This window comes from Tamandua tetradactyla, chromosome 1, assembly GCF_023851605.1.
Source record: "Tamandua tetradactyla isolate mTamTet1 chromosome 1, mTamTet1.pri, whole genome shotgun sequence".
Classification (NCBI taxonomy): domain Eukaryota; kingdom Metazoa; phylum Chordata; class Mammalia; order Pilosa; family Myrmecophagidae; genus Tamandua; species Tamandua tetradactyla.
The window spans coordinates 3,495,730-3,519,663 of NC_135327.1; the positions used below are offsets into that span (position 1 = coordinate 3,495,730).

Genomic DNA, 23,934 nt, shown 5'->3' on the forward strand with positions numbered 1-23,934 from the left:
GTGCAAGTACTAATTTTTTTGGACCTCAGTCTCCTCATCTGTAAAATGGGGATAATAATACCTACCTATTAGATGTGATGAAAAAGTATACATTGAAGTGTGGAGCACAGTGTCTAATAAGTGCTTGATAAATGGTAGCTATTATTATTAAGCAATTACGCATTTAAGAAAAAGAGACATTTCCCACTCATAAGAAGCTAGTTTAAACATTATTCTAAAGCATAATTATAATTAAAATATTTCTTTATATTTGAAAGATGAATCATTTTATATAATTATGTTTCTTCTACAGGTTTTTTTTGTTGTTTTTTTATTTGTATTTTGCAGACCTTAACTTTGGTATTCCCTTTATTAACTGTTTTTGGTATTTTTTGGAATATGTACTTTCTCACTTGAATGTTAGTAATTTAGGTAGTAGGTAGCTTTGCTATGTGTCCAATCCGTAACGGCACATTATTTTACTCACAAGTTGTTCAAAGAGGAGAAGTTGTTCCCTCCAGAATGACTGTTAGACTATTTAAAAATCAGCGGACTGGCGTACTTTTGATTCTGTCAAAACCAAGATTCTAACCTCGCTCCCACCCCTCCACACAGAATGCAGCAGAGTGGCAGCAGCTCCGGATGGGGAAAATCCTGGACAAAGGCAAGACTGTTAATAAGATTAACTCTTTCTTTTTTTTTTTTAGCATTTTCCCTTCAGTGTCTTTCCATGAAAGGATCACCATAATGGCCCAGGGATTGTACAGCAATGCAGGCTTCTGTTGTCTTGACTTTTCAAGACAATCAGGGTTTTGAGTTCTTGCTTTTAGTACTTAAATGAGTAATTTGGAAACTACAGCACATATACAGGAGATCCCTCATGTTTTAAGGGAGTGAAGGATTCTTTAATTTTTCCCTTTAGTGGAAATTTGTGCATTGAGGGAATCCTGAAGTTAAGACCTACAAGAAAAGTCAAATTGTGCCGACCCACTTAGGCACCAAAATTTAAATGACCTAGTTATACTCAAACCAATGTTTCCCTTGTAAAATTATCAGTAAATGAAATAAAGTGCTATCGTGTGGTAAAGAAAATCAGAAAAATGTAAGTTCGAATTGATTTTGCTAGATTCCAAAGCAAGAGATCCCAGGCTTTGAGGTTCATCAGAATCACTTGGGGACCTTATTAAAATACGCGTGTTCTGGATCTCCCTCACGCTATTCAGTCAGAAGCCTTGGGGGAAGGCCCCAGGCATCTGTCTTTTACCAAGTTCCCCAAGTGTTTCTTCGATGTACATCAAACTAAACAGCCAGTGTTGTAGTATGGGCCATAGTTTTTGACAGTATGAATGTAATAGTGATGGAATTAACATAACCTAATTTTAAGAAAGGAGATGTACATTTGAGTTACTTTTATGTTTAAAAGGAAAGAAAGAGGCTTGTCATTCTTAACATTGAAATCCCAGTGTTTTGAAGACAAAATTAGTTGTTTTGAATGCCTCTTTGAGTTGATTTCAGAAACATTTTAAGAGCTGTGGTTGCTCTGGACCTGATTTTCTTAAAGTGGGGGCAGTGTCAGTCTTAGGGAAGTAAAAGGCAACATTTTAGAACCTGGCTAACATTCCAAAATTTGTTTACATTCCTTGTTCCATGAGGTTATGTTTTTAGACAAGAGTCCACAAACTCATTACAGCATCAAAACAAGCATTGTTTTAATTTGGGTGAGCTGCTCTGTGTCTAAATCAAGTTTGCTAAATTTTTACATAAGAGGTCATTAGAAGACAATTTTTATTTGTATATTTTCCAAATAATCGCGTTCTAATATTTAATATATAAGAAAACATTTTTACACTGTCTTTATCACCATTTTTCAAAGCATGTGTTTTTTCATGGAGTGCTATACAATGTTAGTCAATGATGTGTGTGTATATATGTGTATGTATGTATATATAATCTTTGATTATAAAAATAACAAAAAAGAAGAAAAGGTGGTTGAGGGATAAATTACCAGGATATGAGCAGGCCTTTTAAACCATGAAATATGTTCAAGGTCCAAGTGTCATATTACAGTCAACATCAGGTTTCATGAATTGAGAGCTCACAATTTTCATTTGTAGGTGTTTACAGTACAGCTAACACTTGGAGATCAGCACTGGAAAGCTGAAGGAACTAGTATTAAAAAAGCCCAACATACAGCTGCTGCCAAAGCTTTGGAAGGAACAAAATTTCCTAAACCCATAGTCCGCCCTTTTCGTAGCGAAGGAAGGAATCCAGGTATTATGCGTGGGCCAAGACAGGTTCCTTTCAAAAGTGTATCTAGAGGTACCCATTTAGTATGTATATGAATTATTTCATGACTAACGTGTTGATTTTGAAAGCACAGATTCTACACTACCAGTGGCAAATACTTATCTTTTAGGACTCCTTCACCTTACTCTAAAGCAGTGGTTCCCAATCTATGGTCCCTTGATTCCTGATGATCTGAAGAGGTGTCATGGGGTGTAGGGGTCTTCAAATTGCTTCTCAGAACTCAGAAAAGCTTAATGAAGTACATTTTACCCTTGTTAAGGCTGTACATACTATGAAGAACGGGTTTTTGCCGGAATCACTTCAACCCAGTGTGGTGGTAATATTGATTATATCTTATTGATCATAAACCTTGATTGTCAGATATAGTCTCTTGATCATTAAGAAAAATGGGAAAATAATGTACATATTTATTATTACTTAGTAAGTACAAATCAGTAGGTAATATCTTTTCAAACAAGGGCCCATGAGAAGTGAATACCAGTAAAGAAGAACTTCAGGTGAAAAGGTTGGGAACCACTGATATGAGTGGATATTTTAGCCGAGTTAACCCTCAAGTGCATAAAGCAATGCCAGTCCCTTTGCATGCAGGAACAAGTCTGGAAGGATCACTCTGATGTCAGACTTTTCTTGCTACATCTGATTCTTTGTGGTAATCTTTCTTCAAATTCACTCTCTACTGCAGATAAATTCTGTGGATCAGAACGACTCTTAAAATCATTCAGATTGTCCTTAAAATACAACTATATGAATTATGAAAAAATATAATTCCAGTATGAAGAAGCAGAGTTTTGGTAACTCATGTGACCCTTTCATTTTATAACCCCCAAAGATATTCTTAAAAACTTGATTCACAGTAACAAAAACCAGTTATGGTAGAGAAAATCAAGTCACTTTTATTTTCTCTATATATCTCCTAAAGAGGTATTTTCAAGTGGCTTTTTGTGTGCCTTTACATTAAATTTTGCCATTGCTAGTGTTTTTCTGTGTTTGATACAAAAGTATTGTTCTTAAATGTGATAGTGCACTGACACTAATCTTTCTAGGCTGATTTTTTTTAATGGTTTATAAAGTTTTATGAATTGGATGAACTGAGAGGGGAGAAAACTGGAAAATGAATAGTGTGTGTTTTCTAAATAAAATCGGTAACTCTGACATAACCTAAGTTGTACTTGTTCCTCTTGTATAAGGAAATGGAATTTCTTTTCCCAACAAGTATTACCACAGGTCAGAATCCCATTATAAATGTCAGGAATGGAAATATCTAAATATTCTGTGGGCCTCCTCTGACTTCTCCAGATAGAATTTACTTGCCACCTTTTCAGTAATTCTACACCTCTCCTTATGGCACACATCCTGTTGCTTTGTAGTTTTTTGGGTGCGTTATATGTTCTTTGAACGCCTCTGAAGCAGGAATTGTGTCCCTCAAGTTTAACATAGTGCTTTGCTTACAGTTAGTACTCAATAAATCTATTGTTCATGAAATAAAGTGTGCAAACATACTTCTAACTCTTAGCCAATGACCCAGTAAGCCAGTACAACCAAAGTTATATTGCTTAGTGTTACTGAACAGTAAAATAGTTAGGACGTTCACATGGGATTTTTTAATCATAGGATTCGACATGTATTGGAATTTCTTTCTGACACCTGAAATGTATGCCTTTCACCAATAACATTTTGTTAAATTGTTGCTCCCTCTAATAGCCCTTATAGTATATGTTGTGCCATTGACTCTGTATTAATACCCAGAAATCACAGCAGATTCTTGGATTTCCTGACCCTGATGCCTGGCAGTGAAGTATTTAGGCCTTTTTGTGCAATGTATCATGAATCCAAGTAGTAGAAAGCATGCGTTTCTTTTTTATTTTAGCAAGTGTCATTCTCATATCAGAAAAGAAACCAGTTCTTTTTATTGGTTCTGTGTTGCAGAAAGCATAACCCCTACAGTAGAGCTAAATGCACTGTGTATGAAACTTGGGAAAAAACCAATGTACAAGCCTGTAGACCCTTATTCTCGGGTGCAGTCCACCTACAACTACAACATGAGAGGAGGTGCTTATCCCCCGAGGTATGTGTTTGTAATATATCTGATACTTTACATGGAATAATAAATTAGCCATGTAGACTAATTTAAAACCTGTAGATTATGAAGCAAATAATGATTTGGTCTTCTTTGGGCCTGCAAGTGTTAGAGTTAGTCTTAATTGTATTGGTCCCCTTGAAACTGTGCCTTTGAATTTCTATCTTTGGTAAAGAGCCTGAGTATATTCCTTGCTGGCAGTGTGACTTATGCCCCTCCAGGCAAGCAACCTATAATTGTTCTGTGTGTTTTGAATCATTTGAAAATGATCCCCCAACACCATGAATGTCAGCATTTATCAAATTCCTGATTATTTATTGGATACTTTGTGACTTTTGAACTTGTATGATTTGTAAGTAGCTAGGGAGCACAAGTGCATTACATATCAGTTGAACCGTGAAAAAAATGTCGTGTGTTAAAATCCTCCTGCTGGTAGTAGTAGAATATTAGTGAGTAGATTGATGATAAAGTGAAGGCCTTCATTTCCCTGCCCTCCTTAGGGGAACAAAGCTATTTTAAAAATACAAGCATTGTAATGTAAGAAATCAGATTCTGCCAGGCTTGGGTTAAGGATGTACAGAAATGAGGGTCCTTTCTAGAAGATTTTGCTCAGAAATTCCCAACGCTCTCTGGAGACTCATACAAGGATGACTCTTTAGATATGAGAAAATAGAACAAGTTAAGTTTCTATTTCAGCATTTTAGATTTTGTAATTACAGGTTAGTGTTATGAATTGAACTTGTATAATTGGTAAACCAGTTTATTTTGTGGGACGTTAGTTTGATTTGCTAAACAGTATTTGTTCATACCGTGTGACAGTTCTAATCTAGCTTAAACTTTTGCAGAATTTCTAGTTACATCATTGAGTCATTATTAGCTACCAAACACTAATACAATTGGTCTTGTGATGAAGAAAATATTTGGAATTTGCCAAAGAATGTGTGGGTGACTGACTTATCAATCTGAGAATGTAATTTTCCTAACCCCCTTTTATTGTTAGGTACTTTTACCCATTTCCAGTTCCACCTTTACTTTATCAAGTTGAACTTTCTGTCGGAGGACAGCAATTTAATGGTAAAGGAAGGACGAGACAGGCTGCGAAACACGATGCTGCTGCTAAAGCATTGAGGATCCTGCAGAATGAGCCACTACCTGAGAGGCTAGAGGTAAGAAGAGAACAAGAGTTGAAGCTCCACGATGTTTACGGCATTGCTGGAGGGTGATATGCAACGTATCAAGTTGCTCTATCTAAAGAGATACTTTGATAAATGTCCTTCATTTTTGTTATTTGAGACCTCATAAGATCTTTTACCCTGTTATCTTTCTTGCCTTTGAAAAAAATTCTTAACAAGAAAGTTAGATCTTTTTCACTTTGTAGCAGTTTTGAGTGACATGTTTGAGTGTGAACATGACAGAAAGATTTTGACTCAGTCGAGTTGTGAGAACATATATGAATGAATTCTTAGGTATTAAAGATTATGCTTGTTGGAATCTACTGCGATTTGTGGTAAAATTAGAGAATTTTCTGAAGCTGTTTTTAACCAACTGCTTTTTTTTTTTTAATTGTATAAGAGCATAATCTATTGCTGCATAACAGACCTTTGCAAAACTTAGTAGCTTAAATAGCTACCAACGTTTATTTTGCTCCTGGAACTGCAGTTTAGGGCAGGGCTTGGCAGAAGTAGCAAATCTCTGCTGCACATAGCTTTGGCTGAGGTGGCTTGACAGGGAGTTGGAGGATCCACTTTCAGGGTGGCTCCCTCCCATGGCTGTCAGCCAGGAACTCAGCTGGATCTCTTGCCTGAAGAAGTTCTTGTCAGTGACTGCTGCACTGGCTTCCTCATCCTGTGGGGACTGGATTCCAAGAGCAAGCCTTTAGGAGACAGGAAGTGGGAGCCGCTGCTGTCTTCTTAAGGCCCAGACTCAGCTATCAGCACAGCATTGCTTCTGCGGTGCTCTATAGGTCAAGTGGGTACAGAGCCCAAATTTAAGGGTAGGAGGCATAGACACCCACTTTTTTTTTTTTAATTGAAGTTAAAGTCTTGCATAACAAATTTCATCATTTTAAGCGTATAGTTCAGTGACTTTTAGTATATTCACAATGTTGAGAACTCTACTGCTTGATGAGAGAAATGCAGATACTTCAGGGACCATATTTTAAAACCACCATGATAAGAAAAGGATATTAACTCTTTGTGACTAAATAGGAGTGTGACTTTTAAGAAATAAGTGTTTCTGTATCATCAAAGGGCAAAGCACAGGTAAATAACTCTGGTAAGGCAGACTTACCACAAATCACGTCTCCGAAAGTCACTGAGTAAAAAACATTGAGATTTTTTTGTTTTCTTGAATCACAGGAAGTACCACCTGAAAATATCTTTGGGTACCATTTGACTTTTCCTCCCCTGTAAACAGCTTCACAAAGAACAAGAAAATCTTGCATAGAACATGAGGGCATTATATCTGTGGTGATAGGTAAGAGGCTGAGTGGACTTTGTAGTTACATTCTGTCCAGCTACCACCCAGAGTGAAACAGCTAAGTGTGGTGCTCATACTTCATGTCTGACAGCACACGAGTGTTTTGCTGTTTTTTTTATTACAGTGGGTTTCTGTATTTCAATGTTGTTATACATTTTAATAGAGACTATCTGTTTCCAGTATTCACTGAGGAGCAAATAAAAGAAAATAGGTTGTAATTTTAAAAAGGAGGATTGAGGGATGTAAAAGAATGAGCTTCTCAGTGGGAGAGATTTGTTAAAATACCAAAAGATAGTGTAACTTGAATTATTTTGGAAACCATTTATTTGTTTGACTTGACTTTGATGCTAATTGGAGTCAGATGGAGTGGGTATTTCTTCTCAGTTCCTTCTGGCCAGCCAATGATTGCTAAGCACTGGCATGTGGGGTTGGGCTCATCAGAATTACTTGGGCAGTTAAAAAAATGAGAAAAATTTTTAGTGTCAACACACAGGATTCTAATGCAGTCATTGTAGAGTGAAGTGAGACCCAGGAATATGTTTTCTATTTTTTTTTTTTTTTAATGTTCTCTTGGAGTGATTCTGAAGTATGGTCAGGGTTTGGTAACTACAGATCCTAAGTATCATTAGTACTTCCCAGGCAGTTTTTTCCCCCTTTGAATTCTCTACGAAAGTATAATGATATTACCGGAAAGGGAAAATGCCTGCTGGTGTCTCTGAGTCCAAGGCCATCGCTTGCTAGAGCAGCAGGGGCCGCAGCGCTGGGAGCAGTGGCTGTAGTAGACATGCTCTCTGGTAACACTTGTTGTAGGAGTAGTGTTTAAAACTCCTTGCTGCCTTGACTGTCCTCTTCTTTCACCATTTGATAGCTCTGGGTCATTTGAAGTGGAGACAGTTCCCTTCAGAAATGGCTCAAAGATTACCTTTAAGCAGTGCTTCAGAAATGAGTCATTCACTAAAAGAAAGACTTTTTGAGGGAATAAATGAGACACAGGTTGTTGTCTGGGCAGAGTTATCCCCTGATTTTACCGGGCTCTTGGTAGGTAGTACTGGGGGACAGGGCAGACATTAAAAAAAATAACTTTAAATTGTTTTCTTATTATAAAAGGTATGCATGCTAAGTATAAAAATTTAAAAATTCATGAAAGCTAAAGGAAAATAAATTACGTTAAAAATTACCACTTGTAAATAATCACTGTAAACATCTTGGTGGATGTCAGTGCATGTACAAATAACTTATACATGCACATATAGCTTATACATGCACATACACCTATTGCAAAAGGTGAAATGATACTGCTCAGTAATCACCTTTCCCAGCCGTGTTTTTCATGAATATGTTTTCATGCTGTGTACTTGTAATTCCATGGACAACTCAATTCAGCAACATCTAAACTTTTTGGTGGTAGCAAAGTACTCCATTGTGTGAACATAGTAGATTTTTTTTTTTTAAACAGCAGGGGCTTGGTTATTTAGGTTGTGTTTTTTCCTCATTATAAAACTTGTACTGAAGAACATTGTTGTCATTAATACTTTGTGCGTATCTGTGATTATTTCTCTGCATGTTAATAAATATAACCATGCTTCCTGCCAGAAAGATGGTTCTGTTTTAGACCCCTACCAACAGGGCATGAGCAGTCCTGTTAGCCCGCAGCATGCCACCACTGGAAGTTATTGTTTGAAATATGGTCAGTTTTGCTGTTGAAAAGTGTACAGCATGTGATTGTGCAGTGGTTCCATTAGTCTTCTCAAAAAGCAGTAGTTTCTATCTGTGAGGCAGGAATAGGCTGGTCTGTGGGCAACGGGCATTGTGTGAGACCCTGAAGTGAACGCAGCCGACACTGTCCCTATACTTGTGGAGCTCAGTCAGATGGAGTTGACAGACATTAAGTTTTAGTATCATCAAAGAGTGTAGCAAGTTCTATGTTGGAAAGGTAGCCTGTGTTTTGAGAGCATTAAAGGTATAATTTAGATTGGAGTAGTGTGGTACAATCAGAAGATTCCTCCCTGACACCAAAGATTTGTGCAGAAGAGTGAGGGAAGACTCTAAGCAGAGGAAAAAGGAGATGTAAAGGTCCTGAGATGGGAAAGTCCATAGGGGTGTTTCTGTGTTTTAAATCTTATTTTAAAATTTGTGCTGGTAAAAGATGACTTTTATTTAGCATCTGAGAAGTTAGAGCAAGATGACCATAGCTGCACTGTCCGTAATAGAGGAAAATGGGAGGTAGTGTAAATGTGCAGTGGGAGGTAAGTAGTTAAATAAATGGATATATTTATCCCCAGGGAATACCAGGGTGTGGTAGATCAGAACTAGGTTATGGAAGAAGGCCCATAATCTGTTCGGTGGGGGTGGAATCAAGATGCAGCGCTGTTATGTATATAGTGTGTTTGTGTTTAAAGAAACTAAAAGCCTACCTTATATGTATGTATATGTATATGCTTGGATGTGTGGATTTTCTATCTCAAACAATATATATATCAGACTTTAAAAGTAGGTGCCCCCATGTAGAATGGAATGATTTCTAATTGTTTTGTTAATTCTTTTTTTAATTAATAAAAAAATAAAAAATAAAAAAAAATAAAAGTAGGTGCCCCTAGTGCAAGAGGTGAAATGCTTTCAACTTTTAATTTATTTTTGAAGTCTTTTTAAATACCATTTTATTAAAAATAAATAAATACTGCTATTATCTTCACTTGGGGCAGGTATGTAGTTAGGGAAAATTCCGGAGACCCTGGCTGCGCTTAATATATATATTATCAGGATCCTTTAGACCCACTTATCACCTTTGAGCTTCTTTTTCTCTCTGTTCTAACTGGTTAAGCATTGATGTTACGTGATTTTATTCTTTCTTAAAGGTCTTTCAGAGAACCAAGGGAAACATACTTTTTTAAAAAAGCAGAATAAAACTCATTGTCTTATAATGATCCTATGAACTTGTATACTTTTATAAATCTTTACATTATGGAATCTTACAGATAATAATTTTCTTATGCTTTGAAACATTTTGCTATTTTTTATCCTGGATATTATTTCACCGTTATACATCGTTTATTCCATAAGTATGCTGAACCCAGTAATCGTAAGAAAGTGGAAGAATGATAGACTCCCTGGGTATATGATAAAATAGTGAAGTAAGTTGTTTACCATTGTACCATCCTGGAGTGTTGTTAGTGCCAACATATTGTGTTATTTTTCAAGAAGATGTAGTAGCCTGGAAGCAACATATTTTTAGTCTATTTTTAGCTTTCATTGAATCCAGTGAGAATGAAAAATTTTTCTTTTTCCATTCATAATGGGAAGGAGAAGATTGATGGAGGACAATATTTCCAATTATTAGACAAATCAGATGATGAATGCAAAGAGACAGCACTCTGGACTATAAAGATGATGATGTAATTAAGTGTTTAAGGTAATCTCAGACAATGTGTCTTCAGATGATATCGTAGGTGAATTTTCCCAAACTCAAGAATCAGTGTGTTGGAGGAGCTAGGATGGCAGCTTAGTGAGGTGTGGGATTTAGTCCATCCTCCAGAGCAGCTAATAAGTAGCCAGGAACAGTACAGAACAATGGCTGGGGCCATGTCAGTGACCGGACACACAGTGTACCCCAGTCTGGACCAGCTGGACCAGCTGTGAGCCCACCCAGAACCGTGAGTTCCCTAAGCCGCAGAGGCCAACGGCCCTCCCCCCCGAGGCTGCTTCCCAGAGGGGAAAGGAAAGAGACTTTACCAGCAGCAGGGGCTGAGCCCAACCAAACGCCAATTGTGGAATTGATTAACAAATTCTGACTACTGAAAATAGTCGCCCAGCTCAGCTGAACCTCGAATAAAAGCAGAGGTCACTGGTTTTTGCCTCGGCACAGAGTGAGCAGGGCTGACGGTAAAAGAAAAAAAAAACCACCAGCAAAAAAACAGGTTTTTTTGGATTTGAAAAGGTCTGGGCCCTGAAGGATAGGAGGGGAAACAAAGAATCTGAAGATACAAAGAGCAGTGTAGCAAGTTAAGCTCTTGATTGGTGTGTTGGTTTGAAAGGAAATATGCCCCCTAGAAAAGCCATGTTTTAATCAAAATATCATTTCATAAAGGTAGAATAATCTCTATTCAATACTGTATGTTTGAAACTGTAAGCAGATCATCTCCCTGGATGATGTGATTTAGTCGAGTGGTTGTTAAACTGGATTAAGAGATGACATGTCTCCACCCATTTGGGTGGGTCTTGATTAGTTCTGAAGTCCTACAAAAGAGGAAACATTTTGGAGAAAAGGAGATTCAGAGAGAGCAAGAGAAGAACGACACAGCCACAAGAAGCAGAGAGCCCACTAGCCAGCAATCTTTGGAGATGAAGAAGGAAAACGCCTCCCAGGGAGCTTCATGAAACTGGAAGCCAGGAGAGAAAGCTAGCAGATGACGCCATATTCACCATGTGCCCTTCCAGCCGAGAGAAAAGCCCTGACTGTGTTCGCCATGTGCCTTCTCACTTGAGAGAGAAACCCTGAACTTCATCAGCCTTCTTGAACCAAGGTATCTTACCCTGGATGGATGCCTTAAATAGGACATTTCTATAGACTTGTTTTAATTGGGACATTTTCTCGGCCTTAGTACTGTAAACTAGCAACTCATTAAATTCCCCTATTTTAAAAGCCATTCCGTTTTGATGTCTTGCATTCCAGCAGCTAGCAAACTAGAACATTGGCAAACCTGAGGAATGGGGGTCCTGCTCTGAAAAGGATTTTTCTCTTTCGTTTTGGTGGCTGTGTTTCTACAGCTTAACTACTCTTTGGATACAGCTGTGGGGCTTCTTGGGCTCCACTACCCCAGACATAGGCAGAATGAAGCTTGTTTGAGTGTTTCTCTGGAGCCTGTGCCTTCCTTAGGAGATGGTGGGGCGCATCTCAGGTGGAATCCCACTCTCAAGCAGTTCAGACCCCAGGGTCCGGAAAAGTGAAGTGATTAAAGCTAAACTACAACCTCTTCTCTGTCTCCACCCTCCCCCCCAGCAGGGAGAGTCTACTGGAGTTATAGAGAAAAGAAAATATAGGGAAAATAAAAGGCAAAAGAAAGTATAGGGAAAAGAATGGAAAAATATGAGCAGGACTCAGGGAATTGAATGACAACATAAAGGACACAAATATACGTGTTGTGAGTGTCCCAGAAGGAGAAGAGAAGGGGAAAGGAGGAGAAAAACTAATGGAGTAAATTATCACTGAAAATTTCCCAACTCTTATGTAAGACTTAAAATTATAGATCCAAGAAGCACAGCATACCCCAAACAGAATAGATCCAAATAGATGGTACTCCAAGACACTTACTAATCAGAATGTCAGATGCCAAAGAGAATGAGAGGATCTTGAAAGCAGCAAGAGAAAAGCAACACATCACATACAAGGGAAGCCGAATATGACTATGTGTAGATTTCTCAGCAGAAACCATGGCAGCAAGAAGAAAGTGGGATGATATATTTAAAATACTAAAAGAGAAAAATTGCCAACCAAAATTGTCCTTCGAAAATGAGGGTGAGACTCAGCATCAAGGGATTGAGGAAACCTTCTGGACCAAAAGGGGGGAAGAGTGAAATGAAACAAAGTATCAACGGCTGAGAGATTCCAAACAGAGTTCAAGACGTTATCCTGGAGGTTATTCTTACGCATTAAGTAGATAATCACCTTGTTATTCAAGATGTTATGGAGAGGCTGGAGGGACCTGCCTGAAAATGTAGAGCTGTGTTCCCACCATGTTTCTTGATGATGATTGTATAATAATAAGCTTTCACAGTGTGACTGTGTGATTGTGAAAACCTTGTGTCTGATGCTCCTTTTATCTACCTTGTCAACAGATGAGTAGAACATATGAAATAAAATAAATAATAGGGGGAACAAATGTTAAAATAAATTTAGTTTGAAATGCTAGTGATCAATGAAAGTGAGGGGTAACGGGTATGGTGTGTATAATCTTTTTTTCTGTGTTCGTTTTATTTCTTTTTCTGAAATGATGTGAAAGTTCTAAAATGATGAATATGCAACTAAGTGATGATATTGTGAATTACTGATTATATATGTTAATGTTTCAGTTTGTTAAATTTCTTTTAATTAATAAATAAATTAAAAAATAAAAAATAAGAAAAAAAATGAAGGTGAAATTAAAACATTTTCAGATAAAAAATCACTGAGAGAATTCATGACCAAGAGACCAGCTCTGCAAGAAATACTAAAGGGAGCATTAGGAACAGATATTAAGAGACAGGAGAGAAAGGTGTGGAGAAGAATGTAGAAATGAAGACTATCAGTAAAGGTGAAAAGAAGGAAAACTAGACATGACATATAAAATCCAAAAGGCAAGATGATAGAAGAAAGTACTGCCCATACAGTAATAACGCAAATATTAATGGATTAAACTCCCCAATCAAAAGGCATAGACAGGCAGAATGGATTAAAAAACAGGACCCATCTATATGCTGTCTATAAGAAATGCATCTTAAACCCAAGGATAAGCATAGGTTGAAAGTGAAAGGTTGGGAAAGGATTTCATGCGAATAACAATCAGAAAAGAGCAGGAGTAGCTATACTAATATCTAATAAATTAGACTTCAAATGTAAAATAGTTAGAAGAGACAAAGAAGGACACTGTGTATTAATAAAAGGAACACTTCAACAGGAAGACGTAACAATCATAAATATTTATACATCGAGCCAGAATGCTCCAAAATACATTAGGCAAACACTGAAAAGCGAAATAGACACATCTACCATAATAGCTGGAGACTTCAATTCCATGCTCTCATCAATGGACAGAACATCTGGACAGAGAATCAAATAAAGAAACAGAATTTGAAAAATGCAATAAATGAACTAGACTTAAACAGACATTTATAGAACATTACACCCCACAATAGCAAGATACACCTGTTTCTCGAGTGCTCATGGATCATTCTCAAGGGTAGACCGTATGCTGGGTCACAAAGCAAGTCTCAATGAATTTAGAAAGATTGAAATAATACAAAACACTTTCGCAAATCATGAAGGAATGAAGTTGAAAATCAATAGTAGGCATAGGGTCAGAAAATTCACAAATATATGGAGACTCAACAACACTCTTTTTAATTAATTTTTTAATTAAAAAAATATAAGAACAAACAGACTCAAACATTCTTAGCTTATGATCATTCTGTTCTACATATATAATCAGTAATTCACAATATCATCACATAGTTGCATATTCATATGAAACAACCCAACAAAGGATAGGCTAAGCCTACTTAAAATTAGGCCTAAGAGTCACCCCCAGGAGAATCTCTTCTGTTGCTCAGATGTGACCTCTCTCTCCAGCCAACACAACAAGCGTACTCAGCAACACACTCTTACATAAGCAGTGGGTCAAGGAAGAAATTACATGAGAAATCAGTAAATATCTCAAGGCAAATGAAAATGAAAACACAACATATCAAAACTTATGGGACGCAGCAAAGGCAGTGCTAAGAGGGAAATTTATTGCCCTAAATGCGTATATCAAAAAAAAAGAAAGGGCAAAAATTCAGGAATTAACTGTCCACTTGGAAGAACTAGAGAAAGAACAGCAAACTAACCCCAAAGCAAGCAAAAGGAAAGAAATAACAAAGATTAGAGCAGAAATAAACGAAATTGAGAACATGAAAACAATTGAGAAAATCAACAAAACCAGAAGATGGTTCTATGAGAAAATCAATAAGATTGATGGACCCTTAGCAAAATTGACAAAAAGAAGAAGAGAGAAGATGCAAATAAATACGATCAGAAATGGAAGAGGAAACATAACCATTAACTCCACAGAAGTAATGAGAAAATCAGTAAGATTGATGGGCCCTTCGCGAGATTGACAAAAAGAAGGAGAGAGAGGATGCAAATAAATAAGATCAGAAATGGAAGAAGAGACATAACCACTGACCCATCAGAAATAAAGGAAGTAATGACAGGATACTATGAACAACTTTACGCTAATAAATACAACAGTGTAGATGAAATGGACAACTTCCTAGAAAGGCATGAACAACCAACTTTGACTCTAGAAGAAATAGATGACCTCAACAAACCAATCACAAGTAAAGAAATTGAATCAGTCATTAAGAAGCTTCCCAAAAAGAGGTCCAGGACCAGATGGCTTCACTTGTGAATTCTACCAAACATTCCAGAAAGAATTAGTACCAACCCTGCTCAAACTCTTCAAAAAAGTTGAAGTGGAGGAAAACTGCCTAATTCATTCTATGAAGCCAACATCACCCTCATACCAAAACCAGGCAAAGATATTACAAAAAAAGAAAACTACAGACCAATCTCTCTAATGAATATAGATGTAGAAATCCTCAACAAAATTCAAGCAAATAGAATCCAGCAACACATTAAAAGAATTACATATCATGACCAAGTAGGATTCATTCCAGGTATGCAAGGATGGTTCAGTATAAGAAAATCAATTAATGTAATATACCACATCAACAGATCAAAGCAGAAAAATCACATGATCATCTCGATTGATGCAGAGAAGGCATTTGACAAAATTCAACATCCTTTCCTGTTGAAAACACTTCAAAGGATAAGAATACAAGGGAACTTCCTTAAAATGATAAAGGGAATATATGAAAAACCCACAGCTAATATCATCCTCAATGGGGAAAAACTGGAAACTTTCCCCCTAAGATCAGGAACAACACAAGGATGTCTGCTATCACCACTGTTATTCAACACTGTGTTGGAAGTTCTAGCCAGAGCAATTAGACAAGAAAAAGAAATACAAGGCATCAAAATTGGAAAGGAAGAAGTAAAACTATCACTGTTTGCAGGTGATATGATACTATATGTCGAAAACCCTGAAAAAATCAAAACAAAACTACTAGAGCTAATAAATGAGTACAGCAAAGTGACAGGTTTCAAGAGCAACACTCAAAAATCTGTAGTGTTTCTATACACTAGTAATGACCAATCTAAGGTGGAAATCAAGAAACGAATTCCATTTACAATTGCAACCAAATGAATAAAATATTTAGGAATAAATTTAACTAAAGAGACAAAAGACCTATACAAAGAAAACTACAAGAAGTTATTAAAAGAAATCACTGAAGACCTAAATAGATGGGAGGGCATAGCATACTGTGTTCATGGATTGGAAGACTAAATATAGTTAAGATGTCAATCCTACCTAAATTGATTTACAGATTCAGTGCAGTACCAATCAAAATCCCAACAACTTACTTTTCAGAAATAGAAAAACCAATAACCAAATTTATCTGGAAGGGCAGGGTGCCCCGAATTGCTAAAAACATCTTGAGGAAAGAAAACGAACCTGGAGGTCTCACACTGCCTGACTTTAAGGCATATTATGAAGCTACAGTGGTCAAAACAGCATGGTACTGGCATAAAGATAGATATATCGACCAATGAAATCGAATAGAGTGTTCAGATATAGACCCTCTCATCTATGGACATTTGATCTTTGATAAGGCAGTCAAGCCAACTCACCTGGGACAGAACAGTCTCTTCAATAAATGGTGTCTAGAGAACTGGATATCCATACGCAAAAGAATGAAAGAGGACCCATCTCTCACATCCTATACAAAAGTTAACTCAAAATGGATCAAAGATCTAAACATTAGGTCTAAGACCATAAAACAGTTAGAGGAAAATGTAGGGAAATATCTTATAAATCTTATAATTGGAGGCGGTTTTATAGACGTTACACCCAAAGCAAGAGCACTGAAGAAAGAAAGAAATAAATGGGAACTCCTCAAAATTAAACACTTTTGTGCATCAAAGAACTTCATCAAGAAAGTAAAAAGACAGCCTACACAATGGGAGACAATATTTGGAAATGACATATCAGATAAAGGTCTAGCATCCAGAATTTATAGAGATTGTTCAGCTCAACAACAAAGAGACAGCCAACCCAATTGACAAAATGGGAAAAAGACTTGAACAGACACCTCTCAGAAGAGAAACTGCACATGGCCCAAAAGGCACATGAAGAGATGCTCAACTTCCCTGGCCATTAGAGAAATGCAAATCAAAACCACAATGAGATATCATCTCACATCCGGCAGAATGGCCATTATCAACAAAATAGAAAATGACAAGTGCTAGAGAGGATGTGGAGAAAGAGGCACAGTGATCCACTGTTGGTGGGCATGTCAAATGGTGCAACCGCTGTGGGCAGCAGTTTGGCAGTTCCTCAAAAAGCTGAATATAGAATTGCCGTATGACCCGGCAATACCATTGCTAGGTATCTACTCAAAGGACATAAGGCCAAAGACACAAACGGACATTTGCACACCAATGTTTATAGCAGCATTATTTACAATTGCCAAGAGAGGGAAACAGCCAAAATGTCCATCAACAGATGAGTGGCTAAACAAACTGTGGTATATACATACAATGGAGTATTATGCAGCTTTAAGACAGAATAAAGTTATGATGTATGCAACAACATGGATGGACCTTGAGGACAATTTGCTGAGTGTGATTAGCCAAAAACTAAAGGACAAATACTGTATGGTCTCACTGATATGAACTGACATTAGTGAATAAACTTGGAGTATTTCGTTGGTAACAGGGACCATCAGGAGATAGAAATAGGGTAAGACATTGGGTAATTGGAGCTGAAGGGATACAGACTGTGCAACAGGACTGAATGTAAAAACCCAGAAATGGACAACACAATACTACCTAACTGTAATACAATTATGTTAAAACACTGAATGAAGCTATATGTGAGAATGATAGAGGGAGGAGGGCTGGGGGCATAAATGAAATCAGAAAGAAAGATTTTAAAGATTAAGATGGTGTAATCTAGGAATGCCTAGAGTGTACAATAATACAGACTAAATGTTCAAATTTTAAAAATGTTTTTGCATGAGGAAGAACAAAGCAATGTCATTACTGCAGTGTGCTGAAAACAGATGGTAATTAATATTTTAAAATGTCACCTTATGTGTTAGACTAAAGCAAAAAATATTTATTTGGTACAAAATTTATATTTTGACTAATGCATTTCCTAATATAACTTATGTAGATAGTTTGATTGAACGCCATAAGTACTTGGAATCTCAGGTAGGACATGAGATTTCGTTGGTTTCTCCAGAGTGATGCCCCGATGAATCCCAGAATGATTCGATCAGTGAGTGGAAAAGTATTTGCAAAGCCCTCTTCGGGGAATGGTGAGAACGGGGAGAAATGCAACTTCCCCAAGTTGAATTCTTGATATTCTCACAAGCAGTGTGGACAACCAAAGCTATAGGCTGAGCCCCCAGTCTTGGGGGTTGTTCATATAAAACTTAACCCCACAACGTATAGGTCAAGTCAACTTAAAATTTAGGTGTATTGGATTGGTTTGAGGAAAGTACTGAAACTGTTGAACTGTGTTTCAATAGCCTTGTTTCTTGAAGATAATTGTATAATGATACAGCTCTTAAAGTGTGATTATGTGATTGTGAAAACCTTGTTTGATGCTCCTTTTATCTAAGGTATGAACAGATGAGAGAAAATATAGATAAAAATAAAAAATAATAGGGTACAAAGGTTAAAATGAATAGATGGAAATACTGTTGGTCAATGAGAGTGGAGTGGTAAGGGGTATGGTATGTATGAGTTTTTTCTTTTTTTTGTTTTACTGGAGTGTTGTGCATGTTCAAAAAATGATCATGCTGATGAATGCACAACTATGTAATGATGTTGTGAGCCACTGATTGTACACCATGTATGGAATATTTGTATGTTAAGAATATTTCCATGTTTGTATATTAAGATTTACCAATAAAAATGTTAAAAAAAAAAGTATTAACCACTAAGTAGTTATTCTCCTTTTAGGTGAATGGAAGAGAATCAGAAGAAGAAAATCTCAATAAATCTGAAATAAGTCAAGTATTTGAGATTGCACTTAAACGGAACTTGCCTGTGAATTTTGAGGTAAGTTTACTTTACAGGTAGGGTTTTTTATTATAAAATCCTGGTGGCATTCATTATTGGATGCTGATTTTACTAAGTAACATCTAAATACATATACATGTGAACCTTCAAATTGAGAATACAGAATGTTATGTTTAGCAACGCAGTATTCATTGTCTTCTAGGAGTCCTTGACTTGGGAACATCCATGGTCTCTGGATGGTCCATGATGACCTTGTTGGGTCTGTGACCTTGCAAAATTGTCTAAAGAAATATTGTGTTTATGTTCACAAAAATTTTCTGGAAAGAGGGTCCATTGCTTTTATCTGTATCAAAAGCATCTACTACCCCCCAATATTAAGAACTTCCTTAAGTGATCCCTAAAAATCTCGTCAGAGTTATTTTTAAAAGGACATAGGTTTTGCCATTGTCCAGTTGGCCTTGGAAGCATATAGAGGTTATAGATTTCTGGAAAATAAACTTAGTTCATGAAACTTTTGTAGAATCTCAGATAGAGCCCTAGCTGTTCTGTAGGGTTAACAGGAATGATGTTGGTTGGGGTTTGGCAAACTATGGTACTTAGCAGTATCTAGAGAAACTTGCATAAGAGTAACCTCCAAAATAGCCTGTTGACTCTATTTGAACTCTCTTAGCCACTGATACCTTATTTTGTTACGTTTCTGTTCCCACTTTTGGTCAGGAAGGTGTTGTTGATCCCATGGTGCCAGGACCAAGATTCCCTGGGAGTCATGTTCCACATTGCCAGGGAGGCTTTCACCCTTGAATGTCTTATCCTGTGTAGAGGGGAGGGTAATGATTTTACTTGCATAGTTGGGCTTTAGAGAGAGAGGCCATATCTGAGAAACAAAAGAGGTTTTCTGGAAGAAACTCCTAGACATCATTATAGGTGGGCTTAGCTTCTCCATTGCAAAAATAAATTTCATAAGAACAGGTCTCAAGATCAAGGGCTTGGCCTATTAACTTGAGAGTCCCTGATGTTTGAGAGAGTATCAGGGGTTTCCCAAGTGGGAAAGTTTGATAGTTTCATGTTTATTCTGCAGTCCCTCAAGGGACTTTGCCAATACTTTTTAATTATCTACCCAGCATACTCTGGGATATATCTGGGTATTATGTTAAGCTACATAGAATTACACGTCATTGTTTCCATTCTGGGCTCCATGTGTTTAGGTTGATTAAGTGTGGTATCCAGACAGGTTGAGTTAGATTGTGTTCTACAGAAAATTTAGGTTTTGGATAAAATAAACCTCTTCCTTGGTCTCATACCGTACTTGAAGCTCTGAAATGCAAACAGTATCATCTTTAGCCCTGTATTCTGATTTCCCTTAGTTCCAACCAGATTGACATCATTCTTTCTTTTTAATGCAGTTTTATTGAGATATATTCACATAGCATACAATCTCTCCAAAGTATAGAATCGAAAGGTCACAGTATCATCACATAGTTCATCACCACATTCAGTTTTATCATCATCACATGGTTGTGTTTTCATCACCATGATAATTTTTAGAACATTCGCATCACTCTAGAAAAAGAAATAAGAAGAAAAAACTCTTACACAGCTATACCCCTTACCCAGCCCTCTCATTTGACCACTAGTATTGGAATCTACCCAATTTTTTTTTTTACCCTTACTCCTCCCATTATGTAATATTTTTGTCATTATTTTGTTCATCTGTCCAACCTTAGTATAGGGAGCACTCGGCATTATGTATTAGGAGCTTTCTCTTTGATTCAGTAATTGTACTGTTATAAAATCTAAGAAAATGCTTTAGAAATAGGAACCAGGATTCCCACACAGAATATTTATTGGAAACTTATTTACAAAGAGGGAAAAAAATGTATAACAACCCAAAATGTGGAATGGATAACTAAATTATGGTGTATCATCTGCAAGAATATTATTTATCCATTAAAAGTGAAATTTTTAAAAACTGGTTTTCCTTAATGTGGGAAAATACTCATAATACAGTGTTTGACCAAAAAAATCAGGATGCAAAACTATATATACTTTTTTTTTAAAGATATTTTTATTGACAAAACTTCACATAGATACAGTCCATACATGGCGTACAATCACTGGCTCACAATATTATTACATAGTTGCATATTCATCACCACAATCATTTTTAGAACATTTGCATCATTCCAGAAAAAGAAATAAAAAGAATTAAAAAAAGCTTATACATCCCATACCCCTTGCCCTTCCCCCTCATTGGCCACTAGTATATCAATCTACCCAGTTTCTTTTGCCCCTTAGCCCTCTATTATTTATCTATTTTTTGCCCATTTTTTAAATTCATCTATCCATGCCCTGGATAAAAGGAGCATCAGGCACAGGTTTTCTCAATCATATGGTCACAGTAAAAGCTGTATCCTTATACAATTGTCTTCAAGAATCAAGGCTACTAGAGTGGGCAACAATGGCTCAGTGGGAGAGTTCTCACCCGCTGTGCCAGGGATCCGGGTTCGATTTCAGGTGCCTGCATGCCAGAAAAAAAAAAAAGAAAAAAAAAAGATAGAATCAAGGCTACTGAAATATGGTTTAAGCGTTTCAGATACTTCCCTCTAGCCACTCCAATGTGCAATAAATTAAAAAGGGATTTCTATATAATACGTAAGAATAACCTCCAGGATAACCACTTCGCTCTGAAATCTCTCAGCCACTGAAACTTGACATGTTGGTCAAGAAGCCTTTTTCAGTCCAGTGATGCTGACTTCTAGCTCATCCTGGGAATCCTGTCCCACTTTGCCAAGGAGATATACACCCTTGGGAGTCATGCCCCACGTAGGGTGGGGGAGGGCAGTGAGTTTACCTGCTAAATTGTCTAAGAGGGAGAAGACACATCTGAGCAACAAAAGAGGTTCTGTGGGGGTTACTCTTAGGCATAATTATAAATAGGCTTAGTTTCTCCTTTGCAGGAATAAGATTCATAGGGGTGAACCGTAAGATTGAGGGCTCAGCTTGTTAAATTGGTTGTCCCCACCGCTTGTGAGAATATCAGAAATTCCCCAAGTGGGGAAGTTTAATATTTCTTCCTTTCTCCCCTGTTCCCAAAGGGGATTTTTTTTTTTAATTTAAAATTTTTTTTCTTTTTTTTACATGGGCAGGCACCAGGAATTGAACCTGGGTCCTCTGGCATGGCAGGCAACTGTTCTTGCCTGCTGAGCCACCATGGCCCGCCCTTAACTTAAATTTTTTGTTAGAGAAGTTGTGGGTTTACAGAACAATCATGCAAAAAAATACAGGATTCCCACATACCACTCTATTATTAATACCTAGCAGTGGTGTGGAAAATTTGTTAAAATTGATGAGAACACATTTTTCTAATTGTGCTATTAACTATAGTCCATGGCTTAACTTGGGGTGCACTGTGTAGTTTCATGGATTTAAAAAAAAGTTTGTTCTGTTAACCATATATACTACCTAAAATTTTCCCATTTAACCACATTCAGATATGTATTTCAGTGCCATTAATTACATTCACAATTTTGTGTTACTATCACCACCATCCATTACCAAAACATTTCTTTGTTCCCAGTAGGAACCCTGTGCATTTTGTAAAACTTTTTTATTGTGAAAAATAACATATATACAAAAAAGCAATAAATTTCCAAGTACTTTTTTTTTTTTTTTTGGTTTGTTTTTTTTTTTTATTAATTAAAGAAAGAATTAACAAAACAATTAGAAATCATTCCAATCTACATGTACAATCAGTAATTCTTAATAACATCACATAGTTGCATATTCATCATTTCTTAGTACATTTGCATTGATTTAGAAAAAGAAATAAAAAGACAACAGAATAAGAATTAAAACAATAATAGAAAGAAAAAAAAACAAAAAAAACAAAAACAAAAAACCTATACCTCACATGCAGCTTCATTCAGTGTTTTAACATAATTGCATTACAATTGGGTAGTATTGTGCTGTCCATTTCTGAGTTTTTATATCCAGTCCCGTTGTACAGTCTGTATCCCTTCATCTCCAATTATCCCTTCTCTTTTTTTTTTTAATTAACGGAAAAAAAAGAAATTAACCCAACATTTAGAGATCATACCATTCTACACATGCAATCATTAATTCTTAACATCATCACAGATGCATGATCATCATTTCTTAGTACATTTGCATTGGTTTAGAAGAACTGGCAACATAACCGAAAAAGATATAGAATGTTAATATAGAGAAAAAAATAAAAGTAATAATAGTAAAATCAAAGCAAAACAAAACAAGACAAAAACCTATAGCTCAGATGCAGCTTCATTCAGTGTTTTAACATGATTACTTTACAATTAGGTATTATTGTGCTGTCCATTTTTGAGTTTTTGTATCTAGTCCTGTTGCACAGTCTGTATCCCTTCAGCTTCAATTACCCATTGTCTTACCCTGTTTCTAACTCCTGCTGAACTCTTTTACCAATGACATATTTCAAGTTTATTCTCGAATGTCCGTTCACATCAGTGGGACCATACAGTATTTGTCCTTTAGTTTTTGGCTGGATTCACTCAGCATAATATTCTCTAGGTCCATCCATGTTATTACATGGTTCATAAGTTTATCTTGTCTTAAAGCTGCATAATATTCCATCGTATGTATATACCACAGTTTGTTTAGCCACTCTTCTGTTGATGGAGATTTTGGCTGTTTCCATCTCTTTGCAATTGTAAATAATGCTGCTATAAACATTGGTGTGCAAATGTCCGTTTGTGTCTTTGCCCTTAAGTCCTTTGAGTAGATACCTAGCAATGGTATTGCTGGGTCGTATGGCAATTCTATATTCAGCTTTTTGAGGAACCGCCAAACTGCCTTCCACAGTGGTTGCACCCTTTGACATTCCCACCAACAGTGGATAAGTGTGCCTCTTTCTCCGCATCCTCTCCAGCACTTGTCATTTTCTGTTTTGTTGATAATGGCCATTCTGGTGGGTGTGAGATGATATCTCATTGTGGTTTTGATTTGCATTTCTCTAATGGCCAGGGACATTGAGCATCTCTTCATGTGCCTCTTGGCCATCCGTATTTCCTCTTCTGAGAGGTGTCTGTTCAAGTCTTTTTCCCATTTTGTAATTGGGTTGGCTGTCTTTTTGTTGTTGAGATGAACAATCTCTTTATAAATTCTGGATACTAGACCTTTATCTGATATATCATTTCCAAATATTGTCTCCCATTGT

The 23,934-nt window shown here is 36.7% G+C and overlaps 1 protein-coding gene across 15 annotated transcripts in view; it reads left to right on the forward strand.

The window, feature by feature from the left end:
- STAU1 (staufen double-stranded RNA binding protein 1) overlaps window positions 1-23,934 on the forward strand; it is a 68,376-nt gene that overhangs the window by 21,937 nt on the left and 22,505 nt on the right. For 5 of the 15 annotated variants that reach the window (XM_077167182.1, XM_077167227.1, XM_077167201.1 and 2 more), the window contains 4 exons: window positions 2,094-2,298; window positions 4,213-4,351; window positions 5,364-5,529; window positions 18,666-18,764. In XM_077167182.1, coding sequence (XP_077023297.1) covers window positions 2,094-2,298; window positions 4,213-4,351; window positions 5,364-5,529; window positions 18,666-18,764 — 609 coding nt within the window. Of the gene's footprint in view, window positions 1-594; window positions 644-2,093; window positions 2,299-4,212; window positions 4,352-5,363; window positions 5,530-18,665; window positions 18,765-23,934 lie in introns of all 15 variants that reach the window. The other 10 variants (XM_077167304.1, XM_077167265.1, XM_077167290.1 and 7 more) reach the window with 4 other exon arrangements.